General features: G+C 39.6%; 1 protein-coding gene across 2 annotated transcripts in view; it reads left to right on the top strand.

The window, feature by feature from the left end:
* Window positions 734-23,127, top strand: part of SP3 (Sp3 transcription factor) — a 54,154-nt gene continuing 31,760 nt past the window's right edge. The window contains exons 1-4 of one of the 2 annotated variants that reach the window (XM_021075841.1): window positions 734-758; window positions 5,882-6,042; window positions 6,525-6,659; window positions 14,277-15,636. In XM_021075841.1, the coding sequence (XP_020931500.1) occupies window positions 749-758; window positions 5,882-6,042; window positions 6,525-6,659; window positions 14,277-15,636 (1,666 nt within the window). In that variant the 5' untranslated portion in view covers window positions 734-748. Of the gene's footprint in view, window positions 759-4,558; window positions 5,247-5,881; window positions 6,043-6,524; window positions 6,660-14,276; window positions 15,637-23,127 lie in introns of those variants that run through there. The other variant, XM_021075842.1, reaches the window with a different exon arrangement.

The raw sequence follows: 23,127 nt of genomic DNA, 5'->3' as shown, positions 1-23,127 counted from the left end.
GCAAAAAGACAAAAATAAATAAAAAAATAAAGTAAAGCTATCTCATAAGTTTACTAATTCATAGCCAAGAGAATTTCTAGCATTTTATATTATTCTAGAAAAGATAATTAACAAGATACTTTCTAGCATTCTATATTCTTCTAAGACAGATTATTAACAAGGTAGAAATACATAACCTATCTTTTCTCAGAAGATTGCAACAACTCAGAAATATGTCAGTAGACTAAGCTTCCTGGACTGTCGTGAAGATGACTTCAAAAGTGTTACGGATAATTAGAAAATTTATAATACCCAGGGATGTCAATAGCCTGGATAAAGAGAATGGGATTCCTCGAATTATAAAAACATCAGTGCTTTTGTATCATGGTGATATCTTTAGTGTGAAGCTTGAATGAAAATGAGGGTCTAACTCATTTGGGAAAGGTGATCTTGAAAGAGGTGAACTATTATAAGGTCAAAGAAATTTTATCATACAGCATTTATTGGTTAATTGTAATTTTTAAATTCATCATTCATTTTCCCACAAGATAATTGTCTTGACAGTCTTTCTGCTTAACATTAATTAAACAACCACAGCATGTTCAGTATTGGTTAGAGCATTCAAAATATATGACCCCTAACACAAGGAGTTCACATTCTAAGAAGATTTACTTTAAAAATGATCTTCCTTATACATATGTATCTATTATGTTTTCTTTCTCTTTTCTTTATTGTAGGTGTCTCTTTGACTGATCATTTAAGACTTGATATGTTGATTGGTGAGTCTGACACACGGGTTTGAAGCTTGCTCTGCCATTTTTTTGAAAGTGACACTGTGCAAGTATCATAACCTTGCTAGCCTCAGTTTTCTCATCTATAAAATGATGAACATATGATACTTACCTCTTAGGGCTGTGAGGATTGAAAATGCAAAGGAGCGGGCATATATCAAAAGTCCAAAAATGTTATCTCTTCCTTTTTGTAGGTTAAGTAAAGATAAGAGATATGGCTTTTGAGGTATATTTTTGAGAAAGGGAAGATGTGAAATATGAAGGAGGTTAAGTATACCTAGTCAGTGTCAGCTAGAATGCTTCTGAAATATGATAGTGATTATGTAAGTAGAACAAATTTGAAGATTCTTGAAATCCAGAATTCACAGGTTAAAGAGATTCAGAGGTGGGTAAAAGAAAGGTCATAATCATAGCAACAGAGGTTATGTTAAATAGACATTGATTTAGGTGGAACTATACACAGTTGCCACCTTTTTAGATAAAAATGGTTGAATATTGGCAATTTTGTATTGTTCACTTAATAAATGTCCAGGAGGGAAGAAGGCAGCAGAGACTGTGAAGGAAAAGGGCAGAGCTCTTCAGGCGTGGTACAGTTAACCAGGGCTGTTGCTGTTTTTATCTTTATTTACTTATTGATTGATTGATTGATTGTCTTTTTAGGGCCACACCGAAGCACATGGAAGTTCCCAGGCTGGGGTCAAATCAGAGCTGCAGCTGTTAGCCTTCAGCACAGCCACAGCAAGGCCCATCTGAGCCATTGTCTGCAACCTACACCAGAGTTCACAGCAATGCCAGATGCTTAACTCACTGAGCGAGGCCAGGGATTGGGGATTGAACACTCGTCCTCATGGATACCAGTCGGGTTCATTACCACTGAGCCACAACAGCAACTCTAGTTGCTGTTTTTAATACAGAATGACTAGGCTCTTGTAGATGCGAATCGAGCATTATTTAGTGGCCTCTTGTCTTTGGATGGACAAAAGGAGCTTGAAGATGGGTCTGAAAGAGTTCATGCCAGTGGATCTATAGAAGTCTTTGAGGCCCTTCAATATTCACCACAGTTTCCAAAAGATTTAAGAAAACTTATGAAAACATACCTAAGATTAAAAAAATAAGTGAGGAAATTGAGAGCAAGGGAAAATAAAGCTACATCCAAATCTCCTCCTGTGATGTAAAGAGTGGCCAGCTTTGAGCTTCCTCAAATCATCTTTAGAAAGGAGAAAGTATAAATAATATCCAGCACAGTGCTTCCCTTCCTGATAAGCAACTGCAATTTCTGAGTTCCCAAGTCACGGAGCAGTTGGTGCCATCGAGAGGCTGTCTTCTACCAAGAAAACAAATACCTTTTAATGAAAATAAACCGTATTTCGAGATTTGACTACACTCCTGGGTTAGACAAGATGATCTTTCCCGAGACTACCTTCATTTCCTGCCTTTTTAAGATATTCCACAACAATTAACTCTTTTCAGTGTGTCTGAGTAGGTCCTCTGAAACTGATTATGTACTTTAGCTATCGCTCTCTTTTAAAAGCATTGCACTAAAAGCAGAAATGTTAGCTCTGGTAGGTTTCTTTCTTTTTTTTTTTTTTTTTTTTAAGGAAGATTAGATGAAGTGTTTTTGCATCTTGTCAAAATGGTCTATGAACCAAAAAAGTTTAAAAAAACTTTTTTTGTGTGTGTGCTTTTTGGGGCCGCACCATAGGCATACAGATGTTCCCAGGCTAGGGGTCTAATCGTAGCTACAGCTGCCGACCTACCCACAGCCACAGCAATGCGGGATCCAAGCTGCCTCTTAGAACTATACCACAGCTCACAGCAATGCTGGCTCCTTAACCCACTGATCACGGCCAGGGATGGAACCTGCATCCTTATGGATACTAGCTGGATTCGTTTCCACTGAGCCGAAATGAGAACTCCTGATTTTTTTTTTTTTTTTTTTTTTTTTTGGTCTTTTTAGGGCCAGACCTGTGGCATATGGAAGTTCCCAGACTAGGAGTGGAACTGGAGCCACAGCCACAGGGGATCTGGTCCCGTCTGTGATCTATACCACAGCTCATGGCAACACGGGATCTTTAACCCACTGAGCAAGGCCAGGGATCGAACCCACGTCCCTATGGATACTAGTTGGGTTCGTTACCGCTGAGTCACAATGGGAACTCCTGAAAATGATTTCTCATTTGTCAGTTGGGATCAATGAAGAAATGAATTCCCCTGGCCATGTACTTTGCTTTCTATGGGTGGCTGGACTAAGATTTTGTAAAAGCAGCATGGAGGTAGTACGTTTAGACTCATAAAACACATCCTCACTCCTAGAAAAACACCTGAAAATATCTGAAATATCTCTTCCAGGAAAAGAACTACCCTCTATCCAAATATCCATGTAAGTAGAGAGAATACTGTGACATCCCTCTCTCTCCCACTCCATTTTTTTCACTTGTCCTACCCTTCAAGACTCCCATTCTCCTTTCTCTATTTTTTCCCCCAACATCAGCTTATTCTATGATACTTTAATTTTCCTTTAGAATTTAAATGTAAAATGGTACAGGGTTTATTCTATTTACTTTTTTTTTTTTTTTTTGCCCTGCCCACGGCATGTGGAAGATCCTGGGCAGTTGATCAAAACTGTGCTATAGCAGTGACCCAAGCATGCAGTGACAACACCTAAACCTTAACCTGCAATGCCACAAGAGAATTCCTACTATTTACTTTTAAAAGTGATGCTTCTACTTGTATGAGACTAAAAGTTCTTACTATTGGAGATCAACTCCATTCTTGGATTCAGAATTTTGTCTTGTTTTTGCATGTTTGTGGTTTTTAGGTCATTTCCCTGAAAGTTCTATCTTTTGCACAATTAACTGCCCAGTAATCATAAAATGTGTCTGATCCTACGAGCATAGGACGAAAATATAAGAACTGAGAAGCAAATCCTGTCTCATAAATGGGTTAAGAATTCTTTTCAGTGCACACAAAATCTAGTTCAAGTCCTTGGACTTCACAGTTCCAGCCTCCAGCACAACTTTATCAAACAAATATAACAATCACAATTGAAACACTAATTCTTGTTGGAGTCAGATTTCTAACAAAAAAGGGTATGCTGGACAGCATTTCCGCCTCTTGAACTTAACCTCTTTCTTGGCAATTAGATCTAAAGGTAACAGGCAGAGTCTCTTAGCCAGCAAAACACACACACACACACACACACAGAGAAAACTTGAGCATACCCCCCATGACAGCAATATATCAAGAATGCCAAAGAGCAAAGGTGTGTTAACCTAATCCAGTAAGTGAAATGAGAATTTAAAGTATAACTAAAATGTTCCAAGAAAAAAAAAAAAACCAAGAAAACACTTTGCTTAGATTCACTATTCATGTTGGCAATTGTTGATGGGCTTTTTTAGGTATTTCACTTGTTACCAAGATGATTAAGAAGCAGGGAAAACAACACGTTTGTGCAGCAAAATAATTGTGACTGAATTAAAAAAAGGTTGTTTGAATATACACACAATGTATTAAAAGAAACATACTTTGTTTTGGTACCACTGGCCAGAATGAAAGCTCTCCTATCTGTGAGGTGAATTGAGGTCTTTTTGTTTTGTTTGAAATGTCTGCTTCCAAGGGTACGTAAAAGTGGGAGACGGTTTGGAAACAGGGGCTACGGGGGATGGCTCGATTGTGAATCTAAGAGCTGAATGTGTCAGAGAGAAAATCCTCCTCCAGCCTCGGAGGGGGTGTCTCCCCCAATACCAGCTCCCTCCCCCCGGGCTCGCGGGGCGGGCCTGGTTTGCTCAGTAGCAGCAGCGGCCGCAGCAGCAGCCCCGGGGCTGAGCGGCGGCGGCCTCCTGGCAGCGCAGGGAAGTGGCGGCTCCGAGAGCGCGAGGCCCTGGGGAGATCCGGCTGCCGCCGGGATGGAGGAAGCATCGAGAGGAGCCAGAGCCTCCGGGGACGGATTTCCTCCCCATCTCAGTTCCCCTACGGCTTGCCGGGGCCTGCTGCGAGCGCCTGCAAGGTAGAAAAGGCCTGCGCCTCGGCCTGGCAGCGGCAGCCGGCGAACGAGGCGGGCACAGCGGGGTAACAGACGAGCGGCAGCCGCTCTCCGGAACCTACGCCGCCACGGCCGCTCATTGTCTCTCCCCTTCCACCCGGGGGCAAACAGGAAGCGCGATGCCTGGCCAAGTGACGGACGAGCGTCCGGGCCAATGAGCAATGACTACGGAGACCGTGGTGGCGAATAAGCGCGGAGAAGAGGGGCGGAACTTCCGGGCGGGCTGTCACCCTCTTCCCCCCTTTTGGGCTGGAGGCTCCACCTTTTGTGTTTCCCGCACAGTCAATCAAAATAGGAAAAAAAAATCCCCGGACCGCTCCGGCCGTGTCCGCCGCCGCTTCCCGCATCCTCTCCCGCCGCCGCCGCCTTCGCTCCTCACCATGTGTAAGGCGGCGGGGAGCCCCGCCTGAGGTGCCCTAAACACACTATGACCGGTACGTAAAGCCGAGAGAGCAACCCTTGCTGCTGCCGCCGCCGCCGCTGCCGCCGACTAGAGCCAGCCCGGGGCCGCCGCCACCGGCTCCCGGCCCCCTGTGTGCGACCGAGTGTCTGTGAGAGGCAGAAAGCCGCACTCCCCTCCGCCTCCCTCCCCGCCAGCTACCGTCCAACCCTCAAGCCCCAGCAATGCCGTGTCTCCGCCGGGCCCGGGGCGGGCGGCCCGGCCCGCCGGGAGCGCATCCCCCTGTGTGCGGGCGCGGGCGGCGGGCGGGCGGGCGTGTGAGTGACTGACGGTGCGAGAGGAGCGAGCGCGAGTGAGAGCGAGCGGCGCGAAGGGAAAGGGGAGGAGAGGAGAGGAGAGGGGGCAGGGGCAGCGCGGGGAGGAGGAGGAGGGAAAGAGGAGGAGGAGGAGGGTTACAGGCAGCGGCGGGCGGGGGCAGCAGCAGGAGGGGAGGAGGGAGCCGCCGCCGCCGCCGCCGTCGCCGCCGCCGGGGGGCGGGTGGGGGAGGGGAAGGGGACTCGGTCCGGGCTTTCGGAATAATTTCGCCTCGGCCCGCGGGCCCCCTCCCTCTCCTCCACCCGCCTTCCTCCCCACCCCCCCAATACCCCCCCCCCCGCGCTGTGCCTGCAGCTCCCGAAAAGCCAGTGAAACAAGAGGAAATGGCTGCCTTGGACGTGGACAGCGGCGGCGGCGGCCACGGCGAGTATCTGCAGCAGCAGCAGCAGCAGCAGCAGCACGGAAACGGCGCGGTGGTGGCGGCGGCGGCGGCGGCGGCGGCGGCTGCAGCCCAGGTGAGGAGCGGCTTAGCCCCGGCCGGGCTCCCCCCTCGCGCCGCTTTCTCCTCCCCTCGCCTCTCCCCTCCCTCCGCGCCTCTCTCCTCCCCTCCCCCCGCCCCGGGAGCTGCCCGCCCGAGGCGCCAACGCTCCGACCCCGCCCGCGCTCCCCCGCCCGCCGCCTTTTTGTGTGAGTGCGTGTGTGTGCGCGTGTGTATGTGTGTGAGTGTGTGCGCCCTCTCGGGGGTGGGTTCCGGGTGGAAGGTGGAGGCCCGGCGCGCAGCCCGCCGCCCGCCTTCCCGAGGACGGTGGAGCCGGTGTGCGTGCGAGCGGGAGGGCGCGAGCCGGGGTCGAGGAGGAGGAGGAGGAGAGCGCGGGCTGGCGCTCGCCCGGGCGCTGCCTGCGAGGCCCGAGTCGCACTTCCTGTGCGAGCGGCGGCCCGGCCCTAACCGCCACCCCCTCCCCCTGTCTCCCTCTCTGAACCCGCCCATCGGGGGTAGGACACTCAGCCGTCACCGCTTGCTCTGCTGGCCGCTACCTGCAGCAAGATAGGGCCGCCATCGCCCGGCGACGACGAGGAGGAGGCGGCAGCCGCAGCCGGGGCCCCCGCCGCCGCCGCAGCCGCCGCCGGAGCGGTAAGTCTCGCGCGCGCGGCCCGCCCCCGCCGAGGCCCGGCGCCCGCCATCCCGGGCCCGCGGCGCGCCCGCCCGCCCGCAAGGCCTCCCCGGCGCCCGCGCCTTCCCCGAGACGCCCGTCGCGCGGCCAGGGCACCCTTTCCTGCTCTTTCGCGTGCCTCTTCGGATCAGAAGCCAGCTCAGGCTTTCTCGGAATTGTCATTGCGGCACCTCCAGCCAAATTCACTACAAAATGAAGTCTGAGAGGGTGGGGGTAGAGGACTCCAAAATGGATGTTTGAGCAGTTCATATCAGTGCTGCAAACTCCTTCGCCGAACACCGCAAAATTTTCAAGCACAGCCTATCGGCCATAGATAGTATCAACTACCCAGGCGGTGTCTTTAGTTTCTAATATTTTTTGAACCCAGGGCTTTTTCTGCCAGAAGTTAGTAGATCTTACTCAGTTAAATGTTAAATGGTTTAAAAAAAAAAAAGGAATGAAGGTTTACTCTTTCAGTCGCCTTTTTGTATACGGGGGTGAACTCGAACACTTTTTGAGTGCTTTTTAAATGGCCTTTCTGTTTGGCCATTTTAGTCTTTGCAGACGGCTTAAATTTGCAATACTTTTTCATAAATGGAGTAAGTGACCGTTGAAATCGGCGAAGTTACTTAGGTAGTACTTTGGTTTTTGAAATGGAATGTGAATACCAGTGTTAGAAACAAAAGTACATCTAAGGAATTATATTTACATGTATGCTCATGCATACCATACTTACAGTTGAATTTGGTTGGCAAAACTGTATTTTCATTTTATCGTGATTGCGTCTGATGGGCTATGGTGGGATTCTTTTTGTAGGGTTTTTAGGTTGAGGCAGGGGGAGAAGCTGGCTAGTGTTACATGAGGGCTTAATACAGATTAGAAACAGTTTTTAAGACTATTGTAAATTTTATTTGAATTTGAATCTTTGCTGTTGAGTTAAACATGTAGATGTGTTCAGATATTAAAATAATTGAAACCCCCATCATTTGGGGTTTTTTTTTTTGAGGTTTGAAGTGAGTTCTAGGAATTTGGTTGTGTAGTGTTATTTTGAATTGTCACTGCATCCAAAAAAAGTTTGATATTTGGTATAGTCTGCAGGAAATTCTTAGTATTAGGAGGCATTAAAAGTGAACTAATGTTCAGCTTTTTATTAAATATTGTATTTGTGATTTTAGTGCTTGGAATTTTACTGTAGAGGAATGTGAATAATGACTTAAAAGTGTGGTTTTAGGCTTTGTTCTTTTGTAAGCAGAAGGCATAAAATTATGATTGTGAGAAGCTGTTACTTTTTAAACAAGTTTATGGTTTGGTAAACCTTTTTTTATGAACTATATTCCTATAAGCCCCACCATACTAAAACAGATAGTTTACGTTAAAAAAAAAAAAAAAACCTTATGGCATGAGTAAAATTGCAAAGCAGATTGTTTCTATTTATCTTTTTAAATATTTTGAATAGAACAAAAAACTTTTTGTAACTGCAACTTACCAAGTTTAGATATCAGTTCAGTGAATGGGGGAGGGGAGAAGTAAAGGAGGAAGTTAGGGGTAAAAAATATGTATATGTGAGTCTCAGCCCAAGGAATAGAATAGTTTCTCCATCCTTAGCCTACTGTAGCCATCCATATACTTGTAGGGAAGTTGTTTGCAGCCCTTCAGCTCCTCCTCCGAACTGCCAAATCTACTGACATCTCATTTCCCGCCAGATGAACATGAACCAGAATCAGAGCATTTTTTCTTTGCTTGTTTGGTACCTATGCATAAGATTTTTCACTGTGTATAATTAGTAAAACTAGTTTGAGTTTGTTTGCCTTTAGTAAGTGAGAAAATTATTTTTTCAGTTCAAAAAATGTAGATATGGACACCTCAGAAAATGAACTTCAGTGATTTCATAGGCTTTTTATTCCCCACTTAAAAGACATGCTTAGATAATCTTACAGTAATTACTCAAATTACTGGGAATTACGAGAGATAAAGGGAGAGCTTTTTTTTAGCTGTGTTTTTAAAAAATTTTATTTGGGATTAATTTCACATTTATGGAAAAATTTTAATGGTAGAACTGAGAGTTTACCTTAGACCCTTCACCCAGCCTCCCCTAGTGTTACTCTAACTATGGTACATTTGTCAAAACTAGCACATTAACTATGATAGTGTTATTAACTAAACTACAGACTTTATTCTGATTTCACCAGTTTTTCCATTAATGTCCATTTTCTATCCCAGGATTCAGTTTGGGATACCGCATTGTATACAGTATTATGTTTAAAATCAAGTGGAAAATGCAACTTTATTCTAGTTTAGTTTGGTATTTTAGAGTTAATAGGGCATTGAAAGCCAATCAGCTGTACTTCAGATTTGCTTTAAATATTTTCAGTTTATATTTTGTTATAATGTGATGTGCATTGATCCTGAATTCTGGCCAAGATAATGTTTGGTTACCCTCAGTACAGTGCTGAATAGGTCTAATCATAAAGCAGTCTCACCTGCTTTGTCCCACAGTATGGACTCAAAGTTGTTTTGATGGCAAGACTTTTTCTGTGCTTTGTTATTAAAAGTTATGTGGTTAGTTTTAGTAATACATCAGGAAATAGAAAAAGTAGACCCATAATGCAATATCACCTTATCCAGTTTACATTTGCGTGAGCCTGTGGATTATTAATTTGTTTAATTCATTTGTACTTTAGTATAGTAAACTGTACAAGTGAATATGAAAAGCATTGCCTGATTTCATTTTAACTTGTAAATTTAGTGTTCGCTTATTACATAAATATTGGTGAGCTACAAAGTGAATAATAGCTTATTTCCAAAAAGGTTATTGCGGCTATTGCTTAAAATAAGACCAACATTGTCATTGTAAGAAATTCATTGGGTAATTGTTTTTATTTTCAGATGGTGTTCTTTACTGTTTCTTTGAAGATTTTAAGAAACTTGAGTACTTGCTTAAGAATGGGTCTTAGTTTGTTTCCATCTTAGCTTTACACTTGTTTCCAGTTACACTCTTTCCTTGCCTATTTCTGGCTTTCATAAAGCCATTTGTGGGAACTGAGAGGTTAATAATCTCTAATAAATCAGTATGAATTTTTTTTTTTTCCTTTCTATAAGTAATATCTTAGAAAAGTATCTCTTTGCCCCTGCCCTTCTTTTATGTGTGATTGCAGTGGAGAATGCCCTTGTAATAAATTGCAGTAGCAGCATCCCATGGTTACTCTTGGTTGTGGTCTTTTTCTTTTACTGTGTGATTATGTGTTTGTATATAGAGGGAAACTTGGCTGCCTTCAATTATAACTTTTTACAATAATACCAGTGTCCATGTTAATTGGTGTTTTGTCAATTAGGATGTTAGAATTACTGACAGAAACACTGGTGGATTTTTCTTTTAGTGTGTAAGCTTAATGTAGAGGGTTATCTTGAACCCAAACCAAATACTAGTTATGTGTTTGTATGTTTCGCTCCCTTTGTCTGTAGAGTTTCCAGTAGCTTAACATCAGACATTTTTACAACTGTTTTGGTCTCAGATAATTTTCTAATTTATCTCTTTTGCTGGAATGCTGCTGATGAAATTTTTCTTACAAATGAATGGTCTTAGTAGGCTTTGTAGTTTTGAAAGAATTGGTTTAAAATTGGTATAGAGTTTTTCATAGAAGATTTTAATATCTCAAGGTCAGTTTTATTGATCCATTTTTTTCTGTTATTTTCTTTGCAGTGATTTTAAAGTAAAATACTTTTATTCATTCAATCAATATTTATTGATCATTGTGCTGGGCACAATTGGATGTTTTCAAATCTGTCCTCATAATCTTAGTCATCATTAGGATACTTTAGGACTGTGTAGTACTTTATACTTTATAAAGCTTAACACTTTCTTTAGGTACGTATGATCATGCAAGGTAATATTTTTCCCATAGGGAAATTGAGTCCTGTTCTAAATCACATGTAAGTCTACAGTTCTAGCTAGGGCTTGATCCTAGTTATGAGTTTTTTCCATTCTAGTATTAATGTATTTCCCTCCTCCAAGCATTTATAGTCTTAGCTTAAATCATGAAAATCTAGTACTCTTCTGTTTCAGTGTTCATAAATATTTTTTGTATATGCTTTTCACTTAAGTTTACTCAAAAAAGTTCAAATACATCATTTTGTCTTAGGTTTGGGGATTTCCCTTCAATTAATGGCCAGTATTGTTAGGAAAACTGGTACTGTAGTTTATTTTTATTTAGCTTCTGGAGAAGGGAGTGTTTGGGTGGTATTTACTCAGACTTGTCTTAGTAAATAAAGTAGTTGGTTTATTTTCAGGGAATTTTGTGAACTGGAAAACTGTTCACTAATAGGTTGAATATCTGTTCTTGTTACGATTTTGTTAAAAAAAAAAACTTTAGATGCCGTAAATTTGATATTTTATTTTAAGGATGAAAAAGGGACAAAATGCCAATATAGTTGTCCCTCTTTATCTGTGTGTTCTGCATCCTGGAGGGCTACCTGTTGTTACATCATTTTATATAAGAGAATGAGCATAGGGGATTTTGGTATCCTTGGGAATCAAATCAATCCTCTGGGGATACCTAGGGATAGCTGTGTTGTGAGACTAACTTATGAAACTGAGATATTTATATTATATTCTTTGTTATAGGTAGAAACATTGTAAGTTTAATGCTGGTGAGAAAAAATTCAAGATCGATTCTCCAAAGGCGAGCAGTAACCCTGTAAAGATAAGAATTGGATTTGAAATACCGTATTTTAGTGCAGACTTCAGTATGAAGCATAGATTTAAATATCTTTGGTTTATTTAAAATGTCAAGAGGCTGAAATGAAACATGAATTAATACTCTAATATTGGGAAAGATGATATAAGCTTGCTATACCATGTAGAAGTTGAAAAATGATAAGCAACTTTAATGTCTGGTGCTTCATTTTAACAATTTAAGTTTGATAGGTTTAAGTGTTTATCTTTAAAAAAATAGATCATTATTTTAGTTCAGGCTTAGAAATTTGTACTGTGTCCCATGGTTTCTCTGCCTTTATTGTCTTCCACCTTTCTGTCTCCTTCACTAGGTCTTAGTTTATCTATATAAAACACAGATCTGATTGCACCAATCACTTGCCTTAAAACCTTTTATGGCTTCCAGTCACTATCTGGAGGATAAAGTCCAAACTCCTTAGTAGAACCTATGAAGCCATTTACTACAGGCCCTGATAAGAATGTCTAGTCCTTTTCCCCATTGCTTTTTTCTATGAATATGAGTCTTTCTAGATCTTCTCTTGAACTCCGAACTACATATTATTCTTCAGAGTTTCTTTCTGTCTGTGACTATTATTTCTATACCTTATTAATGCCTTTCTCAGTTTCCTAGCTGCCTGTCAATGAAATCTTAATTTTTATTCAGGATTGCCTTAAAAATCTCTTAATGTGGAATCTCTTTTCTTTGTTTCCCAAAAAATGTTTTGGTTATATGCCTAGTGTACACCACTATTCACATAGTAGTAACATGAATGTGTATGTCTGCTTGGCTAGATTGTGAACCATTTGAAGATAGATTGTATATCTCATGGGCTTACCTGTATGCTTATTTCATCTTGGCAGATATATTCAAATGTTGTAAATTGAGTCATTAAACTGTAGTTCATCCTTTGAAATATATTCTCTTCAACTGTGTCTACATGAGAATTAGGTCGTGAGTCTCTTTAAGAAATTTTTAAGTTCTTTCCGCTGTACAGTATTTGTATTAAATTTTGAGAATGATTTATGTTGAGAGAACAGTATTTGTCTTAACCTTTTTTTAATGGTTGCAGAAAATGCAATAAAATGCAATTAAAAAATCCTTTTTTAAAAATTCTCAACCCCTTTGAGGATATGATGAAACCCTAGGTAAAACACCCATCCCCCACCCCCTGCCCTTGCATTTGAACTTTCTCAAAAAGGTGGTATGCTATTTTAGAGGATTCAAAGATCCCTTGAACCCTAAGCATGGATCCTAGATTGAAAATTCCGGGCTGTATATGCTCATGTTTTCATTGTTGAGTGGTATGTGGAGATTAGAAAATCATGTATAGATCTAGAAGGAAGTGGTTAAGAATGGCATTATTTTGGTGGTAATTCATATAGGATCTCATTCCCCATATCTTCCCCCTGGTCTTAGTGGAGACAAGTTTGGTATAGTATTTAAAGGCCTGGATTCTGGAGTTAGACTGCCTTAGTTTTAAATCCCGTTTTGGCCATTGATAGGTATGTGATTTTGTCTCAGTTTTCTCATCTGTGATATGAGGATAATCACAACAACTACTTAATGTCTCATAGAATTGTCATAAAGAATAGATGATGTAATCTTAGAACCAACCCCTTGTGGTGGTACTGTATAAAAAAATGGCATATAAAAGAATGGCTCAAATGTTAGAAGTTACTGTTATTAGTCCCTTAAAAAATGTACCCTTTGACATTGATATGTTGGGTTTTATTGCTTTCTATTTTCCTATATTGGTATTTCCAGTCTTGTCTAATCCATAAAATATGGGATTAATACCTTAGATTCTAGTAGATTACAGAATGCAAAATATATGTGTCTAATATTCTCCTGTAAACTTGAATAGAAATAGTAGGCAAAGCAACAGTTTATATCTTCTAGCTTTTAGATTCTAGAAAAACCTTTTTTTTTTTTTTTTTTTTTTTTTTTTGTCTTTTTGTTGTTTCTTGGGCCGCTCCCGTGGCATATGGAGGTTCCCAGGCTAGGGGTGGAATCAGAGCTGTAGCCACCAGCCTACTCCAGAGCCACAGCAACGCGGGATCTGAGCCTCGTCTGCAACCTACACCACAGCTCACGGCAACGCCAGATCCTTAACCCACTGAGCAAGGCCAGGGATTGAACTGGCAACCTCATGGTTCCTAGTTGGATTCGCTAACCACTGAGCCATGACGGGAACTCCTAGAAAAACCTTTCAACGTATCACAGGCAAGTAACCTTCCCTCATTAAAATTTTTTAAGAACTTTTTTTTTTTTAAGTAGTTATGGGCGCAAGTAAAGAATTTGATGGCTCAGTAGTGGAGTCACCCTCACCATGAATTTACTCTGGAGTATATTAATAAAGGCTATGAAAGAGTAGCATTAATTGATTTAAAGTTGATAGCAATAATATACAAATCTTAACTTTTTCTAAATAACTCAGTTGCACTAATGTTTCTTTTAAGTAAATACAATGCATCTGATTTAGTGATGTTTTCAGTGGGTTTTTTACTTTTTGAACTCTATTCAGTGTTTGAGGTATGTTTGGTTTGAACTGTTGGTGACTTTTTTTAGCTACTTTGACTTTATTTATTTTTAACTGTATAGCATTAGAGATCATAGGTGAGGGATTAGAAAATAAGTTTGTAGTCATAAAGGAAAATCTAATTGAACTTTTTTCCTGCTTAAATAACGTGGGTTATCTTTGCAGTAATTAATAACATTTTACATGATAATTATAGTTTATTCAGTACTTCTTTATTTGAACTTATGTTTTTGAGAAAACTTTTATTTTCAGATGGTAGGGTTTATATTCGTTTTTAGAGTTTTGAGGATTGAATTAAATATACCACAAATACATATCATGTAACATTTTTTGTTTTCTTCATCCAGACAGGTGATTTGGCTTCTACACAGTTAGGAGGAGCACCAAACCGATGGGAGGTTTTGTCAGCCACACCTACAACTATAAAAGATGAAGCCGGTAATCTAGTACAGATTCCAAGTGCTGCTACTTCCAGTGGGCAGTATGTCCTTCCCCTTCAGAATTTGCAGAATCAGCAAATATTTTCAGTTGCACCAGGATCAGATTCATCAAATGGTACAGTGTCCAATGTTCAATATCAAGTAATACCACAGATTCAGTCATCAGATGGTCAGCAGGTTCAGATTGGTTTCACAGGCTCTTCAGATAATGGGGGTATAAATCAAGAAAGTGGTCAAATTCAGATCATTCCTGGCTCTAATCAAACCTTGCTTGCCTCTGGAACACCTCCTGCTAATATCCAGAATCTCATACCACAGACTGGTCAAGTCCAGGTTCAGGGAGTTGCAATTGGTGGTTCATCTTTTCCTGGCCAAACCCAAGTAGTTGCTAATGTGCCTCTTGGTCTTCCGGGAAATATTACCTTTGTACCAATCAATAGTGTTGATCTAGATTCTTTGGGACTTTCGGGCAGTTCTCAGACAATGACTGCAGGCATTAATGCTGATGGACATTTGATAAACACAGGACAAGCTATGGATAGTTCAGACAATTCAGAAAGGACTGGTGAGCGGGTTTCTCCTGATATTAATGAAACTAATACTGATACAGATTTATTTGTGCCAACGTCCTCTTCATCACAGTTGCCTGTTACTATAGATAGTACAGGTATATTACAACAAAATACAAATAGCTTGACTACTACTAGTGGGCAAGTCCATTCTTCAGATCTTCAGGGAAATTATATCCAGTCGCCTGTTTCTGAAGAGACACAGGCTCAGAATATTCAGGTTTCTACAGCACAGCCTGTTGTACAACATCTACAACTTCAAGAGTCTCAGCAGCCAACCAGTCAAGCCCAAATTGTGCAAGGTATTACACCACAGACAATCCATGGTGTGCAAGCCGGTGGTCAAAATATATCACAACAAGCTTTGCAAAATCTTCAGTTGCAGCTGAATCCTGGAACCTTTTTAATTCAGGCACAGACAGTGACCCCTTCTGGACAGATAACCTGGCAGACATTTCAAGTGCAAGGGGTCCAGAACTTGCAGAATTTGCAAATACAGAATACTGCTGCCCAACAAATAACTTTGACGCCTGTTCAGACACTCACGCTTGGTCAAGTTGCAGCAGGTGGAGCCTTGACTTCAACTCCAGTTAGTCTAAGCACTGGTCAGTTGCCAAATCTACAGACAGTTACAGTAAACTCTATAGATTCTACTGGTATACAGCTACACCCAGGAGAGAATGCTGACAGTCCTGCAGGTGAGTCTTAAGTCATGTCATGCCATAGATAAGTTCTGTAACTTGCTAATATTTAGGGAAAGTTTTTGCCTTAGGTGTCCATCAGCATCTGGCTTCCTTTTAAAGGTGATAATACATTTCCCTATGTCAGTATGAAGAGTCAACATCAAAATGTGTTCCACATTGTTCTTCATTGAAAGTTTGTTATTTTTCAAGTCTAGGATTCATTTTTCTATTATGCCAATTTGTAGTTTTTCATCACTCAATTATATATATATATTTTTCACATCCGAATGGTATTGTCAGACATCACAGAATTTTTATTTGGCAGGTAAGGTGTCTTGGCTGACCTTGGTGTGATGTAAATTAAATGTTTTGTGCATTATATTTGGTTGGGCAATCAGGTTGGCTCAGTGAAAATATGGTACTGGGAGTAGTTCCCATTTATGCTGTCTCACCCATTAGCTAGCTGTGTGGTTTTGGCTGTCACTTTTTCTCGTGTTAACTCAGTTTTCTCATCATGTAAAATGGGGTTGTTGAACTAGGTAACTAAATCTAGAGTACCTTTCTGACCTAAAATTCTTCAATTCTCTGACGGTTTATTCTTACAAGGTGAAGTGGGCCTTAAACTTTGCTGTATTGGATATGTTATTATTGATAGGATGAGTAGAAACTTCAGAAATTTGCTCTTTGTTAAATTAAATAGTATAGTTTTAAAAGAGATGGTATCATCATTACCTTATAATGTGTTTTGTTTAGGTAATGATTTATTGAATGTTTCATTGAACATTAAATCCTACTTTCACTCTTCTACTTTGTTATTTGGGTTTTTGTGGAGATTGTGCTTGTACATACCTTCCACTGAGTAAGTGATTCCAAACTCTTAAATTGGGACACTTGGGTTTAATTTATTGGAGTCATGGTATTGCCTTTTTTCTTTTGATAAATTTGTGATATATACTCAGAAAATTGGAGTTGTCCTGAAGCCTCAGATATGTGCTTGGAAAGCTTTTAATTGCATTTGAGCCTTCTGAAGCTGTAGTTTAGAGCAGCATTTCTAAAAGTGTGGTATGTGAGTCCCTCTGAGATTCTTGATGTCAGACTGCTTTTTCATAATAATATTAAAATTATTTGCTTTTTTAGTTGTGTTGGCATTTTCACTGATGGTGGTTAAAACTGCTGTGTCTTAGCACAAATCAAAGCTGTGATTCCAAACTATGTTAGTTGTTGTATTCTTTATGACTATGCACTTAACAGTTAAAACTGCTAGCTTCACTGAAGAATGACTTTGATTAACCTGTCAAAATAGTTATTTTTACTAAATCTTGACCCTTGAATGCTGCATGTCCTTTTTAAAATAATAGCTTTATTGAAATGCAGTTCACATACCATAAAACTCACCCTTTAAAGTATACAATTTAGTGGTTTTTAATACAGTCACAGACTTGTGCAACCATCACCACTCTAATTTTACAGCATTTTCAGCATCTTCCCCAAACCCCATACCTGTTAGCAGTCACGCCGCATTTCTCCCTCCCCCTTGTCCCCAGCAGCCACTAATCTACTTTCTGTCTCTTTGGATTTGCCTGTTACTTCATATCAGTGGAATTATGCACTATGTAGTTTTCTGTGTCTGACTTTTCATTTAGCGTATTTTCAGGTTGTATTGATAAAGGCTGTATTGTTGTCTTTATCAGTGCTTCATTCCTTTTTGTGGTTGAATAATGTTCCACTGTATGGATATACCATATTTTACTCATATATCCATTGATGGACATTTCCATTTTTTAGCTATTAAGAATACTGCTGTGAACATTTTGTACAGTTTTTTGGTGTAGACATGCTTTTGTTTCTTTTGGGTATATACTTAGTGGAATTACTGCGTTGTATGTTTAACATTTTGAGGACTTGCCAAACTGTATTTCCAAAGTGACTTTATCATTTTACATTCTCAAGCAAAAGGGTTCAGTTTTTTTACATCCCTGCCAACACTTAGCATTGTTCTCCCTTTTTATTTTAGCCATTCTAATAATGGGTGTGAAGTATTTTTGTGTTTCTGATTTGCAGTTCTTGCAGCATGTCTTTGTAATATTCTTTGTGACAAAATGGGAAGTATACTTTAATAAAGCACTTATACTGTGTTCCAAAAAAAGATGATTGTCTTTGAAAAAATATACATTTTCACTTGAGTAATTGTGTGAGTTGCAAACTGAACTAGATGCTATTTTCATGAAACGTGTTTTACTTGAGAGACTGACTCACAAACTATGGTTATTGAGAGACTCATATAAGTGACAGATAGTTTCTTAAAAAAAATGAATTAAGTGAACCTGTTTCTTAAAGGGGAAAAAAACCCTATTTTCTACCAATGATAAAATTTGGGAATTCCACTGAAAATTAGAATTTTGGAAAACTTCAGTCTACTACTCAGAGCTTGAAAACTTGTTAATTATCAAACTTGATAGTTTGTTTATAATATTTGTTAATAATAATAATCCAGTGTCTCATCAGAAAAGTATTTTTCTGACAGTGATATTCATATATTAATAAATGGGATTTTTTGGATACTGTATTATAATGAAATATGCCAACATTTGGAAGATATTTATGATAAGCCAGTAAACCAGTACTATTCAGATGACCCATTCATTGTTACAAAATCATACAGGGGTAAAAGATCCATTCAGGGTTTGAGATAGACCAACAACAAGCATATGGAAAATTTACCAGTATGGTTTCAGATTCTACATTGCAACTGACCTTTAAGAAACTACCACTTATCGGGTTTGGTATAGTATCAGGAATACCCATAATTGGCTGAAAGAGTATCAGATTACTTCTTCCTTTTCCAGCCACCTATCTTTGTGAGACTAGCCACTCTTCATGTGCTTCAGCCCAACCACATATTGCAAAAGATTGCAGAAGCAAATATGAAACTCCAGTTGTCTTCTTTTAACGTAGATATTAAAGAGATTTATAAAAATGTAAAACATGTCTTCTCATTAAACTTTTATGTGTGTGTTTTAGAAAATAGTTGTTTTTCATAAAATGTTAGTTCGTGTTAACATGTAATGGATTTATTACTTTCAAATGAATTAAAAAATTAAAGATTTCTATTCTAATTCCTAATACAGTAAATATCAAAATGTATACCCCACATGAACAAAAGCTTTTTAGGACCTTAGTAATATTTAAGAGTTTAGAAGGAGTCCTGAGACCAGAAAGTTTGAGAATACTTGAGAATGCTGGTGGAATGAAGACTTCTGAAAAATAGCAAGTAGGTTTTTTTCCTTTGGTTGTTTTTTGTTTTTGTTTTTGTCTTTTTAGGGCGGCACCTGTGACATATGGAGGTTCCCAGGCTAGGAGTCCAGTCAGAGCTGTAGCCTCTGGCCTACACCACAGCCACAGCAACTCAGGATTAGACCTACATCTGCGACCTACACCACAGCTGATGGCAACGCTGGATCCTTAACCGACTGAGTGAGGCCAGGGATTGAACCTTTGTCTTCATGGGTGCTAGTTGAGTTTGTTAACCGCTGAGCCACGATGGGAACTCCCAGCGAGTAGTTTTTAGATACCATATTTTAAAGCCTGCATAAAGTTAAGGTTATGGAGATCTGTATAAGAAAAACACCGCTAGAGAGTTTGTGACTTTGTGAGTTTATGTTGGTCATGAAATTAGAATGATATAAAGCACCAGGTGCTCAGTAGTAATTTATTTCCCAAATACTATCAAGATAGCAAAACTGTTTGAATTAAATATAAATTTGAATTTCTAGGAACATCATTTAGTTTATTGAATGTTGGCAAGGAAGAGTAAAATAAAGAAGCACTCCAGAGGCCCTTAAATTTGAATTTTTCCACAATTTTTAAAGAAATGGGGAAAGAACATGGGAAAATAAAAGTTAAAAGAGAATGAGAATAAAAACCCTACATGGTACACAGTAGCATATTGAGAAATAAAACCAGATTTGTAATTTGGGGATAATTAGGTAATAAGAAAACTGTCCCTTCGTGTACCCTCTTTTTAATTGGCAAGGAGAAATTATTTTGGGATGTGTTTTCTTATGTGAAAATCAGAGTAAAAAATTTTTGTCTCTGTTAGAGCATAGTATGCCCAGATAAAATGCTTAAAACTTTGACACCATTGGTTTGTGTTTTTATTTTTGGTGAGCATGGAAATAATGTAACGCATTTCCCAAATAAATGAGACTGCACAGTTTTTTGTTTTTGTTTTAACCAGGGCTTGGGAATTTCTTTGACATTTTTTTTTAAGCTCCCTTCTAACAAAAATGACCTCTATTCCAGCCTGTTTTAAGACGTGAATAAGGACTCCTCATGAGGGGTATGTTTAGTGCCTCTTACTCTTTAGAAACCAAACCCCATTTTTTTGGGAACATAGAGCTCATTAGGCCTCAAGCTGCAACCCTACTTAACTCCTTTTATTTCTTTTCTTTGCTCACTGAGAAATGCATGCTGTTTTCAAAGTTTAATTTTTACTTTGTCACCTGTTTGCTGTGTATTTGAAACTGAGTGAGAGGTGACAAAGCATGAATTTACATTATCTTTCCAACATTTTTTCTAGTCAGCAAATTGCATCCAAATTCAAGCAAAGACATATCTAGGTTTCTCAAATTTAAGTCCTCTGTCACATTTTGACTTGTGCTTTAAAGGCTGGGCATATTTAAAACTTTATGTCTTATACATTTTAAAATATTATCATAATTATACTGCTTGTACAGTTTTTTCTTAATTTGTAATTACTTTTTAATTTTTAAATTTATGTCTTTATTTTTTGGCTAAGCCCATGGCAAATGGAATTTCCCAGGCCAGGGATTGAACCTGCATCACAGCAGTGACCAGAGCCACAGCAGTGATTATTCCAGTTCCATAACCACTAGGCCAGCAAGGAACTCCTTACTTTTTTTATTTTGGTAGGATGAACATACCTGGTAAGTATTTAGGTCAGAATTATATGCTATTTAATTATCTATTAATATAGATAGACCCCACAGGAGAAAGCTGAGATTCAAATTTACTCCTTCAAATTAGGGCCTAGAGTAGGGCTCCTTTTTGTAGAGGAGAGCTTAAAAAAGTTTGGGAGTGTTTTGGCACAGGGGAAACGAATCCAACTAGGAACCATGAGGTTGTTCCAGGTTCGATCCTTGACCTCGCTCATTGGGTTAAGGATCCGGCATTGCTGTGAGCTGTGGTGTGGGTTGCAGACTTGGCTTGGATCTGACATTGCTGTGGGTGTGGTGTAGGCTGCCAGCTGTAGCTCTGATTCAACCCCTAGCCTGGGAATCTTGGTATATCGAGAGTGCAACCCTAAAAAGCGGGGGGTAGGTGGGGGGCTTGAACTCTGTTACTCCAAGGCACAGCTTAAATGAGTCTGTATAATACTCTAGTTTCTCTTCAGATCATATAAATCTTTCACCTTTGAAATGAGGCTGTACACTTAGATGAGAAGGGGACAAAGGACATCAACACACTCTTGTAATCAGCTTCTGAACCAGTCTGAAGTATTGAGCTATTAGCTTGGTGTCTAGATTTATGATATCACCAGTATTGCCTCTAATGCCAGTAAAAGACCTGGGTCTACATTAGGGTAAGAGAGACTTGGTGGAGACACTTGGAAAAATGCAAGGTGTGGAGGTATAATGCATAGGGAGAAAATTGTATTCAATATAAACCTGAAAATCAAAAATTCCTAAATATAAGATGAAGGCAAATAAATCAACAATAAAATAAGCCAATAAAATCAACAATCAAGAGATTATGTCTGGTTAAAAAAAAGGTAATTTAAAAATCTGTTAAAGGCTTTAAAGTCAGTATATTTATATATGTCAGTGAGATAAAGGAAGCTGTAGCATCTTTAGAAAGTCGTGAAACAACATAAATGTGTAAAAGCAGCCAGAAGTCCTACAAATAAGAAACATGTCATTGATTCTAAGACCCACATTGTTTAACATTTCTGAGATCTGAATATATCTTACAATCCATGGCACATCAGTGTTTAACTTACAGTGCTTTTTCTCTTTTACTGGTAGTGAGTAGGGTGTCTTGTTAGCATCGCCTTAGACTAGGTGAAATAGAAAAAAATGGGTCAAACAGGAGAACATTTAGGCTGGGACATAGAAAAAAATGAGTGAATACTAAAATACTAAGGAATTTGCCCAGAAAAAGCTTAGAGATAATGAACAAGCAGTCAGGAGACTTGAAGGATAGATTGTCACCAGTTAGGAATTTCAGAAAAAGAGAATAGAGTGAATGGCAAGAGAAACAGTATTTGATGAGATAATGGCTGAGAATTTTCTTGTGTTGAAGATGTGTAGTCTGCAGATGAAAATTTTGCTTCAAGTATTAAGTAAGATAAACAAGTCCACCCCATCTTAAACTAAAATTATAGAGAAAGATAATCTTAAATTTTAAGACAGAAAAGACAGATTGCTAACAAAGAAATTATAGACCTATAAACTTCTCATTAGCCACGCACACACCAGAAGATCATGTAGTAATATTTTCATAGTACTGAGAGAAAATAACCAGCATCCAAGAATTCTATATGCAGTTAAAATCCTACTCAAGAGTGAGAGTATAATGAAGACACTTAACTTAATCAAGCACTAGAGTTCCCTGGTGGCCTAGCAGTTTAGGATCCAGCATTGTCACTGCTGTGGTGTAACTTCGATGCCTAGCCCAGGAACTTTCACTTGCAGCCGATGTGGCCCAAAATAAAATAATCAAGGACTATGAGCTCATTACTCAAAGACCCTTACGAAACTAACTACTGAAGGATTAAGTAGAAAAATGAATCTAGAGGAAATGACATAATAGTAATTACAGTGGGTAAAAAATTAACTTATTCTTGCTGGAGTATTTTAAAGTACATTCCAGACGTATAATTTTGCTCAGAAATGCTAATGGAGTGATTATCAATGTGTGGCCTGGGAGTCCCAGAGATGCTTTTCATAGTGGTCCATGAAGTCAGTTACTTTCATAATAATATCAAGATACTGTGTGCTTATTTCAGTTTTGCCTCAGAGTTGATACAGAGTGGGGTTTTTCAGAGACTGTGTAATATATGGTAACAACAAATTGAACACAGAAGCTGATATGAAGGTCTAGCTGTTATTTGGGTTTTGTTTTTTTTGTTTTTTGTCTTCATGGGGCCACACCCATGACATATGGAGGTTCCCAGGCTAGGGGTCGAATCAGCCATAGCCTCTGGCCTCCACCAGAGCTCACAGCAACACCATATTCTTAACTCTCTGAGCGAGGCCAGGGATTGAACCTGGGTCCTCATGGATGCTAGTCAGATTCATTTCTACTGAGTCATGATGGGAATTCTATTTTTTTTTTTAAATTGAAGTATAGTTAATTTGTAATACTGTATTTCAGATGTACAGTGAAGTGATTTGGTTATACATATATATTCTTTTTCATATTTTTTTCCATAACAGGTTATTACAAGATACTGACTATAGTTTCCTGTGCCATACAGTAGGTCCT

The sequence above is a fragment of the Sus scrofa genome, chromosome 15, assembly GCF_000003025.6.
Source record: "Sus scrofa isolate TJ Tabasco breed Duroc chromosome 15, Sscrofa11.1, whole genome shotgun sequence".
NCBI classification, from domain to species: Eukaryota; Metazoa; Chordata; class Mammalia; order Artiodactyla; family Suidae; genus Sus; species Sus scrofa.
Note: the sequence above shows the minus strand (reverse complement) of the source record. Positions and strands in the feature narration are given on the sequence as shown.